The 22546-nt window shown below is 43.4% G+C and overlaps 1 protein-coding gene across 4 annotated transcripts in view; it reads right to left on the bottom strand.

The window, feature by feature from the left end:
• Positions 1-14565, bottom strand: part of sns (sticks and stones) — a 78658-nt gene extending 64093 nt beyond the window's left edge. For 2 of the 4 annotated variants that reach the window (XM_070212478.1, XM_044395760.2), the window contains exons 1-3: positions 13605-14565; positions 12058-12067; positions 6479-6587 (exon numbers count right to left, since the gene is read on the bottom strand). In XM_070212478.1, coding sequence (XP_070068579.1) covers positions 6479-6587; positions 12058-12067; positions 13605-14449 — 964 coding nt within the window. In that variant the 5' untranslated portion in view covers positions 14450-14565. Of the gene's footprint in view, positions 1-6478; positions 6873-12057; positions 12068-13604 lie in introns of those variants that run through there. The other 2 variants (XM_070212479.1, XM_044395761.2) reach the window with 2 other exon arrangements.
• Positions 14566-22546: the final 7981 nt, after the last annotated feature.

Here is a 22546-nt window from a genome sequence, read left to right as displayed (position 1 = left end):
ATTCTCGGAAGCAAATTTCATTCTCGAATATTCATACATTTCCTTCAACTATAGTACACTCCCTTCCTCTGGCTTTCCACATTTTGTTCCCCTTTTCATATATTTTTGAAGTCGAAGCCGGAGAATCGAGTATGCGACAGTTGCTTCATTACAGAGGGCAAAACTATTCCTGGAGAGGCAGAAGATCCAGAAGTTATGGGCAGAAATAAATGCAAAGTTTGCACATTTCAACTTTAAAATGCAGTTGAATATTTCGACTTTACTTCGAGCGTGGCATCGAAGGATTGCTGCAAAGAATGGTTCTGATTCACCAGCAAAAATTTCTCCCTTTTTCTAAAAGAGAGTACAAATTTGATTGCAAATATGCAGATACTAAGCACAAAAATCCTGCTGTTGGAAAAATACCAATTATTTTGCAGTTTAATTAGGAAGCGTCAACAAAATAAGTTGTTGTTCATATTTTTGTGAAAAAGTGTCAGCCTTTATAGTATCAAAAACAAAATAATTATTACGTGGAAAAAGCAAATGTTTTTCCTAGTTAAAAAAAACGGTCTACTAAACGAGAGTTGTTTTCAATAGATCAGGAAAATAAGGTCGTTTGGGAATGCGTAAATACATATATTTACAACTTTTTAAAGGGTTTTATTTTGTAGCCTTAAAAAGTACGTTCATAAAGCGCTTTTTTCATTTCATATATCGAAACCAAAAAAGGGACTTTTGAAGGGTATTCGCAATTCCCGATTTCGGGTTGAACATTTGTCCATTGTTGTGCGATGCAATGGAATGGTATGGGGATGGTATTGGATGAGTGGCTAAGTGGTGCAGGGTGGTGCGGCAAAGCACTTCGGCTGAGCAGACATGAGCGGGCAAATTAGAAGCTGAGACACGGACTACCTACCTACCAGTGGCTGCCTGGATCTGAATCTGAATCCGAGTCTGAATCTGGATCTTCATCCACTTTGGCAGCCGAGTGTTTGCCGGCTTATTGTTTGGCTTAATTGCCGTTTGAACTGCGGACGCGTGTGTCGCCCTCGCACTCGCAGTCGCACTCGCTTTTGCAATCGCATTGCCACATGCACCTCCATTTTCATTCGCTTTCGCACTGGCGTTGGGCATTGTTTGGCCAAGACAGCGACACAACCGCCCTGTCGGCACAACAATGCCTGCCGGGGCTGCTGGTATGGTATGGCATGGGGTAAGGGGTATGGTATATGGTTTGGTATGCTGGGGTTAAGCAAAACACTCGAATTACCGAGTGCTGGGGGGATGAGCAATGCAAATGCTTTCTTGCTCGTGAAATAATGTTTGCGCAATCGAATGACAAAGCACTGGTGATCGGGGGTTAAGGGGTTAAGAGTCCAATGAAGCATGTCTGCGCATGAAACCCGATATTTCCAAGGAGGCGGAGGAGCAGCAGAAGAAACCCCTTTTCTTCCCAGCAAAATTGTTGCAAAGGAAAACGAACGAATTTTTCTCTGTCGCAATTAAACCGAGTGAAGTCGTTAAAGTTAAAGTTAAAGTTTTCCCAGCAGCGGACAAATGCCGCGTCACAGATTTTCCGGAACGCGAGAGAGAGAGAGGGAGAGAAGGAAAAATCGGCGAAGCGGAACCACACGTCAACCGGCCAACTGGACGCCCATCTCGCATTTAAACGAAACCAAACCAAAGGTGTGTGCAAAGGTGACTCTCCGCTGGGAGGATTACTGGAGCGTGCAGTGGACATGGACATGGACATGGACCGACCGCCAGCGGTTCACACGCTGCAGATGGAAACGGGGATCCGGGAATCCGGGGAGCCACTCGGGGAAAATCAGATCAAGCCCATATGGCTTTAATCATTTCATTCGTGAGATATTTCATATTATGAAAGGAGAATAAACAGTAGAGTTATTGCCTTTGCATCATGTTGCTATGCAAAAAAAATGTAAAAAAAATAAATAATTGAAAAATGTAAATTTAACTAAATTCTGTGATTGGATGTATCATATGATTTCGAAATCAAGCTATATTTTTTATGAGATATAATTCTGTCCTATTTTTTCTTGTTTTATTAGTAGTCTCCAATTTAATAGTATTTTGTTTTAACTTTTGAACTTAAACTATAAAGCAAAAAGGGCATTTAAGATTATTAAAGGTATCAAATCAAACTAAACCTTTTTTGCGGTGCATTCAGAGATCTGCAACCTGCGGCAATGGAATTGTTCAACCAAAAGTCAGAAGTTCTGGTGCCACTGGCACTTGCAGCTGTCGATCCGAGCTGCTGGATCTGGACTTAAAGCTGCCACGAGCTAATGGGCAACCGGTTAGACACGCGTCTCGAAAATGAGCGAAATTAGGCAGATGCTGAAGTTGCAGGCCGCGTGGATGTTGCACTTCCAGTTGCGCAGCAGCTGCCACTTCAATTAAGCAAAAGATTGAAGGCCACAGAAGTATATCCATAAATATTCGCCTGGCCTGATAAAATATTCATTTTTCAATATCGCAATTTCAACAGCAGGTTAAAATATGCAAGTTGCCGCCACAATAAAGTGAAAACTCTGCCGGCTCTCTTTGAATTTGATTTCACAGCCGACGTCTCGGAGGAAAGTGGTTCGGTGGGTGGTGGTTGGGTTGGGTGTGCGTGTGGTTTCTTGGCCCACATATCGAAAACAGGTCCTTTCACACACATACAGAGAGACGGGGGGCTCGTATCTGGAGGCGCACAAACACAAAGGATATCGACTCCCTTTGAGCAGAATGATGCAATTATTCACACTTGATTAAATACTCAAGAAAAGTGAAAGTGCGTGGAAGGAAGCCGCCTTCGCTGCCTGAAAAGCGCCCGCATTGAGATGTTTTCCAAAAATTCATAAATTTAAATTAGCAGTGAGCGGTTGGATGATGAAGCCATCGCCATCGCCATCGCCTAGTGTCTGGCCCCCCAGGACTCACCTTGAAATGGTTTTTCAATTACTTCACTGAGCTCAGCTAGCTGAGGGCCATTAAATGTATTTCCATTTCGAGGACCAAGACCCCGCCTGCAACCTCATTTTCCTGTCTATGACGAGCCTCATTTGGCATCTTGCTTGATTTGCCATTTTTATTTATTCATTCAACTGTCTGTTTGCGGGGCGGAGGAGGAGATGCCGGGCATCCGGCTGTCCGACAGCTGACTAACCAAATCAATTCGCATCAATATCGAGCAAACCCATCAAAGTCAGTCATCGGCTGTGGAGGAATGGAGAGAGTGAAATGGTCCAGGGGGAGGAGCAATCATCTATGCCATCCATCCGCCGCATCCTTCGGTGGGAATATTCTGCGTAGGAAGCACGCCAGGCTGCACATTGCTAATATCCTGCCGCATCTCCACCCCCCCTTTGTGCGCACATATATGGGTATCCTACTAATTGAAATTCATTCTCAATCTGCCAAAAGCAGAAAAGCGCGCCGACTCTCGTCCCTGTTCTTTAAACTGATGTGTGCACAAAATCCAATTTTCGCTTAGCCGAAACTCCATCAAAATTCGATGAACCATGGCAAGGGGTCGCATCATCTTATCCTCACATGTGTTGAAGGCCCATAAATCGCTGGCTAGGTACGAACTATTATAGATATGGATATATACAAATCCGAGACCCGGGGCAATTACCACATGCTACGTTGCAGCGGCACAGCGGGAGTTCGCTCTCGGTGGCGACTTCAAGAGGCAGGCCTTTTACGACTGTTTTCATTTGACAAATCCAACTCCCGCACTCCAACCTTCCACCTTGCCACATGCTGTCGATTTATTTATGCACTCCCACACACACATGTCTCTGTTTTAATTTAGTCTCATCTTTCTGTCAACAAGCAGTCGGAATATGGCCAATGCAATGTCTATTTCGGTCTGAGTCCAAAATAAATGCATCTGACTGAGGGACAAACACACACTGAGCAGTAGCAGAAGCAAAACAATATCGGATTTGTATGGTTTTCTAAGTTTTTCAAAATTATTATTTTACCATTTTAATAAGTCCGCTTATATCTGGGATAAGTCCAGATTTTCGCTTGAGTTTAACATTTTTAATATTTTCACTAAGCAAATAATCTGCAAGAAAGATAAACATAAGCTTAGCCGAACTTTAATAACTGAAGAACATATTGCAATTTTTAGGAATTCACAAAAAGAAAACATTTTAGTAATAAGCTCAGTTTGATTTTACACCATAGTAATAAATATCCTGAACTAGTAAATATTTCAAATATTCATGTGGTATTGAAAGAAATAGTCATATGAAAATATGAAATATGTAATCTAAATCAACGTTGACATTGCTCCAAACCTAAAAAGCAGCATCAAATTAATAACTCTGATTCTTTCGTATCTCAGCACTCTCAATTTCGTTTAAGATTGCAGACAAATTTCGATGATATTTTTTTGCTATGCTGGGATTATCTGGATATGGGGAAGGGGGGAACACATTTGATTTACAATTACGTAAGTTCGTTTAGCCCACGCTGCCGCAGTTTGGACTTGGACCCTGGCTTTAGCTTCAGATTCAGCTTCAGTCGGTGGTTTTTTAAGGGGCGTGTGGGCGACCTGAGTCAATATTGAACTGGTTAGCGGACTCAAGGTGCTGCTGGGGCGAAAAATATCAACTGTCCGGCTGCGGTGGACTGTGCTGGCCCCTGACTCGTTAAGCCAAGTAGCCGAGTCTGGGCTAAACATGGGCGTTTTCCAGTTCTTTTTTTTTTTTGCTCAGCTGCCCACGTCTGCCTGCGTCCGCAATCTGGGCAGAGATTCGCTTTGGATTTTTTTGGAGAGGGCAGCGCAATTAACTTTGAACCAGCTCGAAAATGACAGCCGCACACAAGTCACTTGCAGTTGTGGCTATGTGGCTATATGGCGATGCTTCCTGGAGATAGCAAGCAGCCCAAGATAATCTATGTGCTCGAACCCGTGGCCTGTGTGCTTAACACTCTGCCCTTTGAGCAGCAGCCAAGGCAGAAGGAAGCGCAGCCCCTCAAGTGGTGGCCATCGACTGCTCCTTCTGCTCCTCCTCCTTCTGCCCATCCATTGATGGCGCTCTGGTCAAGCTGTACTTGGTTCGTGGTATTGTCAATGCACTTCACTACATTTGCCAACTGTCAGAGACAAAAACGACAAGTCGCGACGACTTTTCCGCACTCGCACTCGCTCTGGCACCCTTTTCCCCCTACCCGATTTCCTCGATTTTCCCGCTTTTCTAACTGCACCAACACATGCTCGCTGTATATCTATTACGGCGTGTTTGTCCTACACTTTTCCAGCTCCTGCTGCTGCTTCTACTGCTTCAGTTGCTCTGCTCTGGTGGCATACATTTCTGAACTGTTCTGTTCTATGCCGTTTCTGTACACACAGGACTCACTCACACACACACAGCCCCCCTCCCCCTCCCCCACGACACTCACACATGCACAGTTGACAGACAGACGCAACTTTTCTGCGTTCGTGTGTCCTTGTGCTTGTTTTTTTCGGTCGCCTTAGCCTGGCCTGTCTGTTTGTTGACATATTATGATCCTTGATTATTTTGTGCTGACAAATACATGCTTTTCCTTTTTCCAAACAGCGCTATATGTGGGTATACACAGCCTACAACTAGATAGACTTCCGACTCTGATTTTGTTACTGATTCTGATTCGAGTTTGATTTTTTCCCTCCGTTTCCCTTGGGGGGCGTGGCTGGGCTTTTGGCCAGGTGCTCGGCAACTAATTGGCCTGGGTCTTCCATTTGCTATCCCTTGTTTATTAGGCTTTTAATGATGGGCGTACTCTGTAAATCCGCTTCCATTCCGACTCCAAACCCCACACACGCCCACAAATGTCATGCAAAGCCATGGCATGGGAAAAAGCAACAACAACAAACCTGCTCCCCAAGCGAACCAAAAACCCGAAAAAACCAAACTGTGGGCGTCGACACAATATTTTGTAAATTATATTCGATTGTTTGGTTGTCTTTTTTTCTTTGTTTTTTTTTTTTTTTATGGCAAAGCTGCTCTGGGATTGAGGGGCGGAAGCCCGATAAGACCGCAAGTGCATGGGGCACAAGTACCGGTTTGCCAGAAGCTCCGCACCCGTCTATTCGAAACTCCTCAACCTGTTCGTCGATAATGCGTTTGATTGCAGCGGAAGTGGAGCGCTGTTGTGCTACGTGTGTCCGGTGCTTCTTGCCCTGCCTTGCATAATGTGTAATTATTAATTAGTCTACCATTCTGGGACCCCCACCCAAGTCATCAGGGCTTAATGCCACGCCTTATTGAGGAAGCCTCCTTCTGATATTAATGGCTGGAAATAGAGTGGATCCCATCGGCATCCTTCTCGAAGCAAACCGCAACGTCCATTAAAGGGACACAAATGCAGCCTGCAACATGCAATGCCTGCTAATGAACCACAGCTGTTGCATTACCAATATCCCCTGTCCAATCTCCATTGACCACTGTCCATTATCTTGCGTCTCGGTCAGGTCAGGTTGTCAACTCACCCAGAAGGCCCAGAAGCTGAAGATGTTTAATCCAATGTTGACGGCAGCGTCGTCGCTTTGTTGCATGTTGCTGCCACTTGATGTGTTGCTGGTGTTGCTGATGCTGCTGCTGCAAAGCCATTTCTCTGGCCGTTATGCTCGCTTTGTTGGCTATTAGCGGACTGTTCTGGGAGCTTAGAAGAAATAAAGCCCGATGTCGCACTATAAAGTGCAGCAGTTACCGTTGCTGCCACTCCAGCTGTTACTGCGACACATTTGTTTTGGGTCACCACTCGGAGCACTTTTTGTCTGATTTTTGGCACAACCGAAGGAGTAGCGATTTGAAACCGGGGTCGAAAATGGGATTATGGGTTAGCACCGCATTGTGGCGGCTGTTCACATGACCGCCGGAATCAGGGGCAAGTAAAACGGGGTATAGCCAGGGAGGAGGGGGGTTCTTTTTGGCCTGGTCTAGGACTTCCACTTGGCCACTTTAAGATTCGCACTTGCCATCCGCTGGATGTTGGCGCAGACTCGATAATTTGGCGTTGTTATCGCGGCACGAGTGCTGTTTTTTTTTTGCAGGAGTATGGGTGAGCGGTAGGCTCCGTGCGAGGCAGTCAAATAACGGAACGGAACGGAACGCGGAGCGGTGCGCCTGGCGAGCGTCCTCACGGAATCAGAGCTAAAACCGAACTAAAACCTCGAAGCTCGAGTCGCGACGAGCGCGTGAAGAACGAGTATCTGTGAAATACATCTCCACATCGGCAGCGTGCAGCCCCAGAGAGAGCCCGGTGATAAAGAGAGGGATTTATATATATCCAGATACATCATATAAGAGCGGTCTGTAAACACTCCACTCGAGCACTTTGTTTGTTGTTTCCACCGATGGTGCGTGATTCTTGTTGTTGCTGCCGCCGTGCGAAACCAAGCCGGTTATGCCCATTCACTTATACTGGGACACTCTGTCTTTTCCGAGGGTGGATGTCGTATAAGCACCAGTAGGCCACCGAGCGCAAAAGACAGAATCACGATGTAGAAGTCTGCTGAGAAGGGCTTACCACGAGTTACATTCGGTCTTCTAATCGTGTTTTCAGTTCACTCTGAGACCTCTTCTAATTCAACCACGAACAAGGAGTATAAGTATAAGTATGCTTAAAAGTATAAGTATTAGTATAAGCAAATAAATAATAAATTCTTTTAAATTTAATATAATTTTATTAAAATGAAACAATTTTAAATAATTTTATTTTCTTTTTAATTTGTATGCTGTGGGCAACTAAACTACTAAATAGTATAAGTAATGTTTCCAAATAAGAAAAAACCAATGTTTCGAAATAATAAATAAACTAATCGATCTTATACAATTAATTGGTTTTCTAAAATACATTAAAATTTATAAAACCAACTTATTTTTAAGACTTTAAATTGATATCCTTTTTAACATTGTTTATAAGCAAGTTTTATAAGTCAACAAACGGGCTTCCCTTCAACGATATATTGGTATAAATATAAGTATAAGTCCTAGTCTCATAAAGAGTAAGCAGTTTTTTCTTGAATTTAAGTGCGGCTCTGTTGAATGAGAAAATATAAGTAACCAAAGTCACAAAGAACCCAGTATAAGTGACTGATTAGGATACCATTTGTAGTATAAGTATAAATTCCTACCTTCAGCGCAAATGGTATAAAGCTTATACACCTTCCATTCGTATAAGTAAGAAATCTACCATCATTATAAGTTAGGTAGCGAAACTGTTATACACAGACCGTATAAGCCAGTATTTCGTAGAAGTTGTATGCAACACCAGCTCGAGTGCTTTGTTTTTTGTTTGTTAAATTAAAATTATAAAATTTAATAAATGTTTTTAAAAAATTAAAAAAAAAATATTTAAAAATGTTTAATAAATTACATAATACAGAAAAATAATAATTACAAAAATTTTAAAATTATTGTTTATTAAATGGACGGTTAATTAAATAATTTTAAGTTTTTAATAGATTACAAAATGTCTTTTTACTTTTTGTCATTCAGAAATTGTCAAAACACTTAAAAGTTAACTTTTAATCATTAAAAATTGTTAAAGGACTAGTAAACGATGTGAAAACATGAATTCCATAAGGATCCGATAAGAGTGAGAGAGTAGATCTACATGCTGCGACGTTTTTTCATAGAAAAAAGCCGAGGCCTTGTTAAAACAAATTCGATATTTTAAAAACTAAACATGGCTCCACCTTTTTGTTAAAACCGATTGAAACTAACGATATGGCATAATTTGTAAACTAAAAAAAAACAATTTTTTTTGTGAGGATCCCGTTAAAAATTTTTTTTTTAATCTTAATTAATTTTTATTTTGAAGAATTTAAAAACTCATTTTTAAAACCATTTTTTTTTTAAGAAGAGATTGTAGATTAATGCAAAAGTCACGAAGTCAATCGGATTACTACAACCGGAGATACAGATTTTCAATGAGAGGGTACTTTTTCAAAATTCACGTTTTTTGGCAAACTAAAAAAAAATTCTTTAAAAAAAAATTATTTTTCTTCGGCCAAATCCTGATACACGTGTTTTCTTATTTTCCGAATAGTACACGTAAAAAAAGTTTCAGGCAAATCAAAAATGGGAAATTTTTTTTTGGTCAAATCCGTTTGGTTTGTAAAAGAACCGCCCAAAGACAGAAATTATTTGAATTTTGCTCTGTCATTTTAACACTCCATGTGAAAATTTACCAGCTCGAGTGCTTTTTTTTTTGTTTGTTGGCCATTTGAGTTGTTTTCTGAGTTTGGGCCTTGGGGGTTTTTCCCTAATTGCTAAATATGTCTGGGCAAATGTGTTTCATCATACGTACTCGCAGTTTTAATCTGCGTTTTCTTCGCGTGCACCAGCCCCCTGGCACGCCCCCTTGCCCTTTACGACAGCAATTTTCATATCATTTGCACGGGAATCACCTTATATACTCGCTTTTAACCATATGAGTGGAATGCGAGCCTCCAAACACTTGTTACACGCAATGCTGAAAGTCCCCTGGGATCGTTTCCCTTGCAATTTTCCCGGTAAATGCTATTTGGCAACAGAAGATGCGAATTTCAGGGAATTTCTTGTTCGAAATTACAGAATTATGGGTCGGGTCTAGGTCTCAAAAGTGGGGGAGCAGCTCATTATGCATGAACAGGGGGAAAATGAGGGGTTCACAATAAAACCCAAATTAAATCTATTCCGGCGGAATATTCGTGAGAATTCGCGGGAGCCCATTGAGCAATTCAATAATCCTACCCAATTTTCCTGCCTCTTCAATTCCTTAAGTGCGCGCTAATCCCTTAAGCAGTCGAGAGAGGAGTCTTAAAGAAAACAATCTTGATAACAATATTTTTACTGTTAGGGAAACGCAATCCAGTTTGTTGGAAAACAACAACATGTGAATCCAAAGAGCATAAGCGCGTCAGAAATATTCCTTTTCAAAGCTATGAAACAAATTGTTCTTAAACGTTTGATATTAAATGTAAAAACCAACTTGAGTATGCACTCAGAAAAAAACACCGTGCTAAAATCAAGCAAAATCAGTCTTGATTTAAGAACGATTTCATACTTAAAATTTTAATAACGTTTCGTACTGAAAGTTCTTAAAGTGAGCACAATTTGGACTTAAATACCAATTAAGCACAAATATTCTCATTTTGAAAATATTCCTTCTTAAAATAAGAATTTTATTTTAAGAAATTATTATTTTAGAAATACTTGATTTTTTCCCTGAGTGTGTTATTATTTGGGGTATAAATTTTGTAAAAAAAACTTATATTGACTAAAATTTAACCCTTTTCCCCCTTATTTGTTTCTCCTTATGGAAAACATAAATCTATAAAGACAAAAATTCTCTTCCTGGTCAATTCTCGACATTCTATCTAAAGCATCTGGTCTACCTACCTAAAACTAAAACAATAGAGTTTAGAGTGAAACACTACTCATGTGAGAAAGGATATTTTTCCAATTAAAATTGATTCAAGGAAGACGTGAATATTAAAAAATTTAAAATCGATGAGGATTTCAGCAGCTATAATCTGCTCACAGAGATTTTTAAGTTGTCTTTACACAGCTTAATTCTGGCTAAAACCAAGAGCAATGAAAGTATTTAGTAGATGTCCTTGAATCAAGCAAAGAGAGGAACAACAGACATAAGGAAAGAAAAAAAGGAATGACCCGAAAAAACGTAGATGAATTCGTTCTTCTCATCTTTCTGCACGTCATTCGGGGTCCTCGAATCTTCTTGTACTTCCGCCTCCGCCAGATGCAGTGGAGGGGTGAAGGATGGGGGGTGAGTCCTTACTAGTCGGCACCTTCGGCGGTTCTCCTTTTGGGCTATGTATCACCCGCTTTCGCCTGCTGGCTGGGGGCAAAACAAATCAATAAACGACAACGAGAGTTATGTACCCAAGGCATTGAATATGCCCCCAGCTCTGATGTGCCCCCTCCCCTAAAGCTCCAATTGGGAGCGTCGGGCTTAAGCTACATCGCTTCTAAGCTAAGCCTCCATCCATCCATCAAGGCTCGAATACCCTCGGCTCCTCGCCTTCCTCGTTGGCTGGCAGGATCCGCCACATCAATCGTGAATCGAGGTCTGCATATACACCTCACTTTCCCCTATCCCGGAAGCATTTCCTTTTTTCCACACTAAGAAAAGTTGACTGCATTTGACTAGGATACTGCTTAGAAGTTATCTAAATTCTGGGATCGATTTTGAATATTTTGAGGAGTATTTGTGACCTATTCTGTTAATAAACTATTATTATTCTACAGAAATAATATAGATAGTATCTGTTAGATACCCTTTATAGTTCGACATTTATAGGAACTAAGAAAAATAGAGAGTATATTATGTTTTTGGGTATGTTTTTCTCCCTGTGTTCTTCACTTGTTTTTCCTGCTTGTGTATTGCGTTATTCTTATTTTCGGAGAACGGGCCCCGAACAGCAGACATTCGTAATCTTCAGTTTCATTTGCCTCCCCCACCCCGATGGGCCCCTCCATTTTCTTTGAGAGCCCCCGCAGCCTACGTTGTTTGCCATCGGTTTTTGGGGCTGGGCTTTCCCTGTGAGGCCGGTAGGTTTAACTAGATTTTCCTCATTGTTGCTGCCAATATTTGCCCACTGCTGTGAATTCTCTTTGCCGTACCTGTAAGCTTTGCACTTCCACAACTCAATTTGCCTGTCGGTAACTGGATTAACTGCAGAATGCAATCCGTATTTACTATATAATTCTCTGCCTCACACATAGCGTCTAAATACTCGGCACTTTTATAAAAATTAAAAGCAAACATTTTCGCACGCATACCGTACAAGTGAAGCATAAATATTTGTTTGAAAAATGAGCCATCCACTTTTTGCCCATAAATAAGATGGAACAAGGAGGATCCGAGCCAAATACTTGGCCCACTTCGGAGTCCCATTCCCAGCCGCATAGCTCAGACATTTTCGAAGATTAATTTGCAAACAATGTTCCATATACAATTCTGGGTTTTGGATTCAGGATTGGCCAGGCACGCAATCTCCGGTTCTGAGGAGCTCTCAGGCGGATGGATTTCGATTCCGGTCCACGTTTCACAGTTCACTTTTTGTTTGCTCTCTCTTTTTTTTTGCTTTTTAATTATATTTTAATTTATTTCGGGACGGGCGGCGGGGGAATAAAACTCAAGGAGACATTTTTGCGGTGTTTTCTTTTCATTTTCTTTTGGCACTTGGCACTTTTGCATCTTGTAGATTGTGGGCGGGCATCTAACTGGTATACACAACAAAATTAACACATTCGTTGCGATTCAAGGATCCCTCTCCTCCTTAACCGCCACCCCCACCTTCTCGGTGTTTCCACCCAACTTCGCCCAACACAAACAATTGCAAGTTATTTGTGAAAATTTTATTGTAATTACAAAAGTTTTCCCATGTTGTTTTGCCACGCTTTCACCCTCCTCGACCCTCTTTCGATGCCTTGATACCTTGAATTATACACAAAATAGGTTTCCCTCCACATCCACATCGCCATTCCTATCCAGCTTCTGCTCGTCCTGCTGCTCCTGCTCCTGCCACTCCCCCTCCCCTTTCCACACAGCTCCTGTTCGGTCTGGTTCAATTTCGTATTTGGGACTCGGTTCGAAAACTCAGTGTTTCAGCAAACTTTATCCACTTCATTATTTGCTCGTTTCCATTGCTGTGTTTCGCTGTTTGGCTTGTGTTTGCCTGTTTGTTCGCCAGTTTGCATTGTTGGCTCGTTTCGATTTTAATTGTATCTGCGTGCAGAGGCCACCACCCACAGCCACCCGGCCACCCATATAGCCTTCATAGCCCCACCCGCAAGTACTTGCGAGTATATTAAATACCGGAAAGTTCTCAGGTCACTGAAGGGCAAGCGGTCATGGAAAACGGCTAAACAGGTGAGTTTGCAAAGTGCGTGCAGGATACAAATTCAAGGATTTCGCTCTAAAAGATGCAACTTGAACTTGATTGCAAGCTGAAGCATGAAAATAACTACGCACAAGTGATTAATGAAAATCAATAAGGAAATGATATACCAATTTGTTACACCTCCTGGAAGTCAGTTTAATGAATAGGTATTTTAATTTAAAATTGACTGTGCAATTTCTCTTGTGTTTTCAAATATTAAGCAATTAAAATAAATTACCACAAATCTCATATTTCAGTAGTTACCTCCTCAACATTAAATTGTGCCATTAAAGTTTAATGTTTCTGATTTATTGTGCCCATATCAGTAATTAAAAAAATAGATATCGGATTCGATGCTCAATTTATAATTTCGACTATAAGCAATTTTGGGAGTACCTAACTAATTTCGGAAAAATGTAAATAATCAGGTGCAAAATGTGATTAAAAAGTATTTCAAGAACATTAAATGTCTATCTCCGGTTTAATTGCCTAAAAGCTCCCTTGTTGTTTGGCCTCTGGATCCTGTTTATTGATCTAGTCGTAGTAAAAGTTGCCGCACAGTCGCTTCCCGTCCCTCAGACGCTTGAGCGGCGACTTGGATGGCACGGAGTACACGGAGTGGGGCTGCTGCTGCTCCTCGAACATGGAGGCGTCCTTCGGAATGGAGGCGTAGGGATGCTGGGACACCTCGGCCTTTTGCCGGGCGTAGTCCTGCTGCAGCTGCTCCTGGTGGCACATCTGCTGGTGGCGCTGCTGCTGGAACAGCATGCGCATGTACTGGTCGTGGTACTCCGGCTGCTGGCAGAGCTTCTCCTGGCGCATCCGCATCTGGCGGGAGTAGGGCAGGCCCACGCCCATGATCTCGGTGGGTCGAGTGCACAGCGGCACATGGTAGGTTTTCTTCGACCGTCCGCTCATCTTGAGCCGCGGACGCTGTCCGTTTCTTTCCCGACCAAATGGAGAGCTGATCTGAGGCTGCTCCGCTCCGCCACCTGGCATCCTCTTGGCGTCCACGATGAGGATGTTCTTGCGCCGCGTGGCTCGAAATTGGGGTTGGTGGATCGTTGGAGTGGGTCGCTTCCGGAGCAGCGGAGTAGGCGCCCTGGCCTTCGCTTTCACCCTCTTCCGCTCGATTTTGACCTTCGGTGGTGGCTCCAGCTTCTCCTGCCTTTCAGGCTTCTCCGTGTTTCTAGCTACCAATCTTGCAGCCCTCTGGCTTACATCAATTTTCGCCGGCCTGGCCCAGATTTTGCGCTCCAGCCTCTTCCGCTCGCGCTCCTTCAGGCCCTTGATCTTCTTGGGATAGTGGACTTTCGAGAGATCGGAGGGATCACTGGCCAGCTGCCAGGCTGCGTTCATCCAGGGTCGCTGCATCGCTTCGGCTCCCAGGAAGTTTGGCGGGGCCTCGGTCATCACCGAAGTCCTTTTGGCCGGCGGAGCAAAGTACTTCCTGAGCGCGTGCCTCGAGTCCAAGATGCCGGGCCAATTACTAGTCTTCAAAGGTCTCAAATTTGCCATTTCGCGTTTGTTCACACTTAATTTTGGTTTAGTTCTAAGGGGCCACATGCATTGCCAGTGTTTTGATTTTCGAAAAGGGTGTGGCTCTGCTTTTTTTTGTATAAAATCTAAAAAACACGATCCAAGCTGGGGGTAGACGTTTAAATGACGGGAGACGGGATGCCAACGAAAGTCACACTTATTTATTGGCCTGACCCCATGTTCTGTTGTGTTGTGTGTTTTTTTGTTTGGGGGGTTTGGAGGTGGTGAGCCCACAAAACCGCCCTCCCACAGATGGACAGACAGTAAATCGGTTCGTGGCATTAATGCAAATAAGTGGAAACACAAATATTTTCAACGTTTTTGTGGTCTGGACCGAACTGCGGCAGAGGAAACCTTTTTTTTTCGTTCGGTTTTTGGGCCATAGCCGTTTTGGGACGACAGCACGAGGGTCGATGGATCATTTCCGCTCTCCTGGCCCCGGGGTAACTTTTCCCTTCTCCCTTTTCCGCTCCCATATTCCGTATCCGTAGTTGCTGCCGTGCCGGCCAGGCAACCGTTTCCTGTCGGCGGGCGCAGTTAAATATTGAAATTTATATTTAAAATATTTCAAATATACAGTTAAATGCTCGGTTTCCCCCCTGTTTTTTGCGATGCCCTCGCATTTTTCACTTTAGTTTATGTGGAGCATGTTTAATTTATGAGAATTGCTGGTCTTCTTCCTGGACCCAATCGCATCGCATCGCTCTGAGCCGTATGCCAATGAATATGAAAAATCAATTTGAAGTTTGGGCCCCCGAAAGCAACTAAGGTCAAATGCTTGTTTCGGGGGCCGTTTAAATGCCAACGAAACGTGGCGAATCGGTTTGTATCGGGGGTGGTGGGTGGTGGGACGTGGGTCCTGACCTTTTGCTCCCCAACTCGGCCTAATTCGATTGTTACATTTCGCCTTAATTTCCTGCAAAAGAACAAACATTTGTGACGTTTCTCGAGCTGCTTGGGGTCTTCTTGGGCGGGTCAGTGTCTATCTCATCCGGTCGGTCGTCCGCTCCCCTCAATTTCCAATTAGCAGCAGAAATCACCTTTTCGTCCTTGCGAAAGGACCCGTGTTGTTTCGTTTTGTTCTTGTGTTAATTGAGGATTTGCACTTGCCACGACTTTATGATCATTGAGGTGTTCCAACGGGCCAACTTTCATTTCGGGCCAAACTCAAATTTCTTTTTCTACTTCGATGGCGCAATAAATGGACGGATAAGGAGGCAGTCAAGGACTCGGACACGCGCAGGATAATTGTAATGCCCTCTCGTCTCGAGTCCCAGAGTTTTGGGCTACACAAAAAAAAGGAGAGCTCGCCAGATTTTTGGACAAGTTTTATGGATGGCGAGGATTGCATTTCCGGTTTGGCAGGCAACAATGCAGGAACCGGAAGCGGGAGAGCCAAGACGGTTGGAGGGGTGAAGCAGTAAGTCCACGGATCCGCGAATCCAAGAATCCACGAATCCACTTAGCGGCGCATAAATTTCGCTCGGTACATAAAGTACAAGTGTACAAACAAAAGGACTTTTGGCGCACGGCATTAAAAACATAAAGAAACCGCATCGAGGACCAAGGCAGGACCGAAACCAAGACCAAGACGAGGTGCACCAGCCCGGGAGCCTGGATGATCCGGGTCACATAAACAGCGGCGAGTGAATAAAATCGCGGGCTGCGAAGGATGGAGGATGGGCAAATCCTGGGCCAAGTCAGGCGGCCGGGCCACTGCATTGCTATTTACAAAATGTCCTCGACCAAAAGGAGCGACCGAGTGAATCATAAAGAGTCCTTGCCGAGGCTGAAGCTGGATCTGAAGCTGAAGCTGAAGCTGGCAAGAGAAATGCACGTAAAATAATAAACAAGGCTTTGCAAACAATAAATGTTGCTCTCGACCTCCTGCACCTCCTGAACCTCCCTAACCACCCAACCACCCAACCACCCATCTACCCACTCCGCGTCACATCTCTATTCTTACCACATCTGGCAGCTGCAATGCTACGAGTTGTTAGCGACGCTGGCGACGAGATTTCTGCCCCTCCATTGTTAGACTCCGCCTCCATTTCCCCCCGGTTCCGGAGGATCCTACATCTTTGCCTTCGCCGCCGCTGCTGCTGCGATAAATGCGAAATGCTTGTAACTGCAATGCAAATGTAATGTGCAGAGGACATTTTACTCGGCTGCTGCAGTTGCTCATCCTGCCCCTCAAGTCCCTCTCTCCTTCGGGCAGTAAATATTCCCTCTGTGCAGAGGAGGATGACGAAGGAAGTGGCTACGGGTGTCCAGGGGTCAGCCTCCTGCATCCGCTGATGAGTGGCCACCACCCATCCACCATCCACTGTCCACCATCCAAGTGGCAACGCACGGCAGACGCCGGTCGCTTTTTGCCGCTGGCGACGTCCTTATTAATTGCAACAATAACTGGGGCCCTGGCGACGATGGTGCGGCGCTTTGTAGGAGGCGGGGACAAGGCTGCACTCTGCAAAAATATATTACATTTTTAAAAGGACCATCAAAAAAGTTAATAGCTACCTTTTATATCAAAAAAGTATAGTGATTTAAAATTAAATTCTTGCTCTATTCCCATTAAAAAATCCAATTTATAATAAAGAATACCATTCTTTGTTATATAACAAACTATACATAAGATACCATCTTTAAGGAACTCACTTCTTTCCTTATTTTATTTCTTAGAATTTTCGGAACTCCCCGTGGATGAAATCAAAACAAATAGCATTGTTATTTATTCTCATCGAAATGCAGATTTATTTTCATCTTAGCTCTTAGCCCCCAAACAATGCGTTTCTTTCACTGCACTCGGAGTAAATTTCAGCCGGAGGTTCGGTAATGGGGGCTGCACCGTAAGTCTTTCAGCTTTTTGCCCGTAAATTTATGGCTCGGACCTGCAGCTTTTTTGTGGACCAGCGACCACCGGAAGCGGCACTTAGCTCTTGGCACTCGCACTCAGTGCTCCGTACCTCCTCCTCCAGTTCATCATCCGCTGGCGGGTCAGGTGCACTCCACTCCATCCCGCTCCTCCTCCTCAGCCAAAGGATGACTACGCTCGCTGATAAGTAATTGGGGGGTTTTTGCCGCCGGGCCCTTAAGTGGGCGGAATCTGGGCCAAAAGTTTCCCGATGCCTGCGGCAGTAAAAACAATTCGTATATCAAAATTTCAATGCGCTCCTTCTTGCCCGTGTCTAGTTTTTATGGCGAATCGCGAATAGGGAAAGCCTTTCGCGGGGCGGCCGGCAGACATTTAAAAGCAATAAAGAGCGATGCAAATGTTATCGGCGAAACTGGCGGCAGAAATTACCAAACAGATTCTCGTCCTCAGCCAGGTATTCAAATTAGAGAGATCTCGCTCAGGAGTGAAATGAGCCAAATGCCACTGGTCCTGGGTCCTGGATCCTGGTGGCCGTAAAAAGCGCCCGACGACCATAAAAACCAAGCCAATTGGATGGGGAGAGGGGGGGTTTTGGGGTCGCAGGGAGCAGGGCCAAAAGTGCCGGGCCGTGATTTCGATATATATTTTTTTTCTCGGTGTCGTTTTGCCCCGGCAAATAAAATGAAAATGTACTCGCTGAGTGCGCGAGAGTTTTGTAGAAAAAGTTTATTTTAATGAAATTCGCACCGACATTTGATGGGGCACAAAAGGCGAGAGGAGGGGGGGATTGCGTCAGCCGGAAGTTTGGAGTTGGGTCTCATGTTTGATTGTTGGTCCCGCAAAGCGGAGCTGAAGGGCGTGCCCGGCGTCAGGTGAAATCCTCTGGCAATCCTTTGGATACGGATCTCTCGAATGGACCGGAGTCAACTCTTTGGCCCCGGGTACAGTCGGCAATTGTCTTAACATTTATTCAATTTGACTACCTAGAAAATCGTAAAGTTTATTTGCTGCTGCCGCTGCCACTGTGAAGTTTTCCTTAGCCATTTCCCCCCACTTTTGGCGGCCATAAATCTGTGACACAAAAGCAAAAGCAGCCACCGCAAACATGGCTAACATTTTGGTCGTTGGGGTGGGAAGTTTGAGTTAAACATTTTTAAAAGCCATAAATTTATTGTTCTTGCAAGTGCTGTTGTTGTTGTTGTTGTTGCTGATGTTGGTGTTATTGTTGGTGTTTTTGTTGCTGCGGTGCAGTCAAGTTGAAAAACGCACAAGTAGGTCGTGTTGTTGGTTGTTTGTGTTTTTGCCTCTGCTCAGTCGCTTATTTAATTCGATTTGTAAGCTAATTCCTGAAATATTATCTGGAAATGTTCAAGATGTAGCGAAGATTTTGTAATGAGTGGTTCATGGGCTTTAAATTTATTAAACCATAATGGCCAATGTTTTATAAATTAGGCATATTTATTTATGATAAGACCAATAGAACCGGACTAATAGTTACAAATTTTCACATGACTCCGAACACTTTCAAATAACTCTAGATTAATTAAATGGCTCGTAAACATCAGCTGCCATTGCTAACTAGCCTAAAGGACATTTTCAATAGAAACCCAATCCATTGTTAAGTTCTTAACTTCTCCCCCTTCAAGGAATGACACCTCCTTTGCACCTCCTGACAATTAATTACCAATAAAAACCATATATTCTAAATCACTTGATAGATTCGAATGGCTATTGAACACCAGCTGCCATAAGTAGCTTAAATTACCTTTTTTTGTAGAATCCAAGTCCTTTGTTAAAATCTTAACCCTTTTAAGGAATGTTACCTCCACGTCACATCAAATTTGCACCTTTTGACAAATGAATTACTCGAATCAACCATATATGGAAAATCACTACAGAAAATTAAATGGCTAGCTTCCAATTTCAGGTAGATTCGAAATTCTATACCTTTCCCCCTTTTCTTCACGTCAAACGGCTTAAGTGGAGATTAAATAATTCAATGTTAACAATGTAGACTGGCAGTTTCGCATATTAGCTATGCAGAGTGAATGGCTCTAGCCTTGAGTCCTATTTTTAATTACACTTTTAACTGTGGAAGCGCTGGAAAGGCAAAAGGCAAAAAGAGAAACTGGAAGCGGAAATCAATAAATATGTTCAGGCCAGACTCGGCAGAAAACATTTGCTTCATAATATTATCTTCGCTTTTTTTTCTCTCTCGGAAGGGATTTTGCCATTGAGGAAATGTGCATCTTGCCTTGGTCCCCTGTCCCCTGTCCCCTGTCCTCTATTTCCTTTTCAACTAAAACAAAAACATCAGAAAATAACCAAAAAAAGGAAAAAAGGCAGCTGGAGGCGTAAGCTACTTGAAAGTTTAGAGTGTTCAGGGGAAAAGCGAGCGAGGAGCCGGCAGTTACTGCCTTTTTTCGAAGCACTCATTCATTCATTCGTAAAGGCTTTAGCAGTAAAATAAACGCGCATTGATGCGGAAAATGTGCTACGCACGACGGTGACGCCTCAGCCTTGAACACGCCCACCCCGCCCCCTCAGCAGAGGACTCCGAAGGTGGGTGGATGATGGCGAAGGGGAGGGGGCTAGGGGATGGGGCTAGGGGATGGTTAGATGGCATGCCAAACTCAGAAGCGATACATTTCCTTTGTGTTATTTTTTGGAAACTTTTAAAGTTGCACTTGAGTGCCTAAGTTGACGGCGGAAGGGGGTAAGTCGCCTGCAAGTTAAGGCGGTACTTACGACAGTTGGCAGGTGGGGTGGTGGGTGGTGATGGGTGTTTGGGTGGTGAATGGCGTTGCACCCAGGCGCCACTTCATCATTCGGGCGTAAATCGCCCTCCCACTACGCAAATACGCGTAAATCTTGTTCAGGACGCAAAGGTGACCACCTCGATGCCCCGCACTTCGTTCGTGCTTCATATTTATGTGCAACTTTCGGGGCAGGCAAGCGAAGCAGGCAAAACCATGAAATTCAATAAGCCTGCCTCACTTACTTCACATCATTGGCCTTCCACACTGGCACTTTTATTATTTAAGGCCGAAATCGGGCAAACTTACACATCTGATTGGGAGCTGACCAGGGAAAAATGGCCTCAGGGCGCATTTATTTAGTTCCAAAATATTCTTGGCGAAAATATTTTAAATTTTTGAGCTCTTTAATATGAACAAGAGAGAACGCTATAGTCGGGTTGTTGTCCCGACTATCTAATACCCGTCACTCAGCTAAAGGGAGTGCGAACGCTGTGTCGGGTTGGTGTCCCGACTAATAATCGTAACTCAGCTAAAGGGAGTGCGAGGGAGATAGATATATAATTTTTGATTGCGTATAACTTTTTAATGAATGGTCCGATTTGAAAAATGTCTTTTACATTTCGATAGGTATAAATATACACAACAAAATTGCATTTATACTTCTCGGAAATCTTTAAAGATGTGGGCGCAGGACCCATTTTAAAATCGTTAGTGGGCGATTGTGGGCGTTAGAGGGGGCGTGGCGCTCGGCTAAAATAAACTTGCGCTGCGTAGGAAGCCAAAGAATATGTGTGGGAAATCTCAACCTTCTAGCTTTTGTAGTTTCTGAGATCTCAGCGTTCATACAGACAGACAGACGGACAGACGGACAGACGGACAGACGGACAGACGGACATGGCTAGATCGACTCGGCTAGTGACCCTGATCAAGAATATATATACTTTATGGGGTCGGAAACGCTTCCTTCTAGCTGTTACATACTTTTGCACGAATCTAGTATACCCTTTTACTCTACGAGTAACGGGTATAAAAATGGACTTTAAATACTAGGAAAATGCATAACTCGAAAGAAGGCTAACTAAACGTGGACTAAAGAATGATAAATACTTCAGAAGGGTAGAGGGTATTATAATTTCAGTCAGATGTTTGCAACGCAGTGAAGGAGACGTTTCCGACCACATAAAGTATATATATTCTTGATCAGCACCAATAGCCGAGTCTATCTAGCCATGTCCGTCTGTCCGTCTGTCTGTCTGTCCGTCTATCCGTCTGTCCGTTTCTATTCGAACTAGTCTCTCAGTTTTAAAGCTATCGCGATGAAACTTTCCCGAAAGTCTTCTTTCTATTGCAGGTAGTACATATGTCGGAGCGAGCCGGATCGGACCACTATATCTTAAGGCTCCCATAGGAATATTCAAACAAATATAAGAAAATTCATTGTAACTTTGTGAAGTAGACGTATTGATTCTTGACTCCTTAAAAACAAAATTTAAATAAATAGAAACGCTGAATGTGGAATCCCTGGAACTGCACCGAGTGAGCATTACTTTATCGGCAAGGGTATATAAGCTTCGGCTGGCCGAAGGTAGCTTCCTTTCTTGTTGAAAATAAACTTTTCCGATGATGGATTAAAATATGATTTAAAGATATATTATGCTAAAAATACTAGAAATACTTAAATAAAAAACTAATTATAACATTAACTAAATAGTTGGTATATACAAATTTGTATACACTATAATGTAAATACAGGCCTTTCTACAAAAACTATTTATTTAGGTTTTATTACATTAAGACAGTTGCCTATCTGTGCCTTTCATTGCTTTCCTTCAATTTCAAGTAGGGCATTACAAGGACGCAGAGTGAAAGCACCTTCAATTACACTCCACCCCAATGCTGGCTCCTTTGACCAGACTTTGGGTTAATTCAATTCTGCACGACTTAGGAGCCCTGGCAGATGATTCCTGCTAATTGCCGGCAGAGTGGGAGCCTAAGTGGGGCCCATATGACCAGCTGAGAGACAAAACAGATCATAAATATTGTATATATATGTACGGTGGAGGCCTGGCACATATGCATTAGGGCGTGGCTGAGCCAGCCTGCGGGGGTGGAAAACTTCGGCCCGAGTTGCGAGGGAAATAATTGATTAGGCTCGAACGTGATTGTTAACTTTTTGCATATGTAATTTCGATTAGGCCCCACTCTTTCGCCGGCTCATGCAACAGTGCGTATGGGTAATGGGTTTCGGGATATGCGGCAGTGCTGCCTAAGCAACATTTGCCCCACTCTTTTGGCCATGCCCGAACCATATATGTATGTGCCTTCTATGTGCTCTCTGTTACCATCACAATGCAAATTTACAGTTACATGGTTCGATTGGCAATTTAATAAGGTAACTTTTTCACACACAGAGCAAAGAGCCGGTGGCAAACCCTTTTACCAGAACGTCAGAGACACACAGAGATTGGGTTTTCAGAGGGAAGGGGTTGA

The sequence above is a fragment of the Drosophila takahashii genome, chromosome 2R, assembly GCF_030179915.1.
Source record: "Drosophila takahashii strain IR98-3 E-12201 chromosome 2R, DtakHiC1v2, whole genome shotgun sequence".
Lineage (NCBI taxonomy): Eukaryota > Metazoa > Arthropoda > Insecta > Diptera > Drosophilidae > Drosophila > Drosophila takahashii.
The sequence above is the reverse complement of the archived record's forward strand: the minus strand, read 5'-3'. Positions and strand labels throughout refer to the sequence as shown.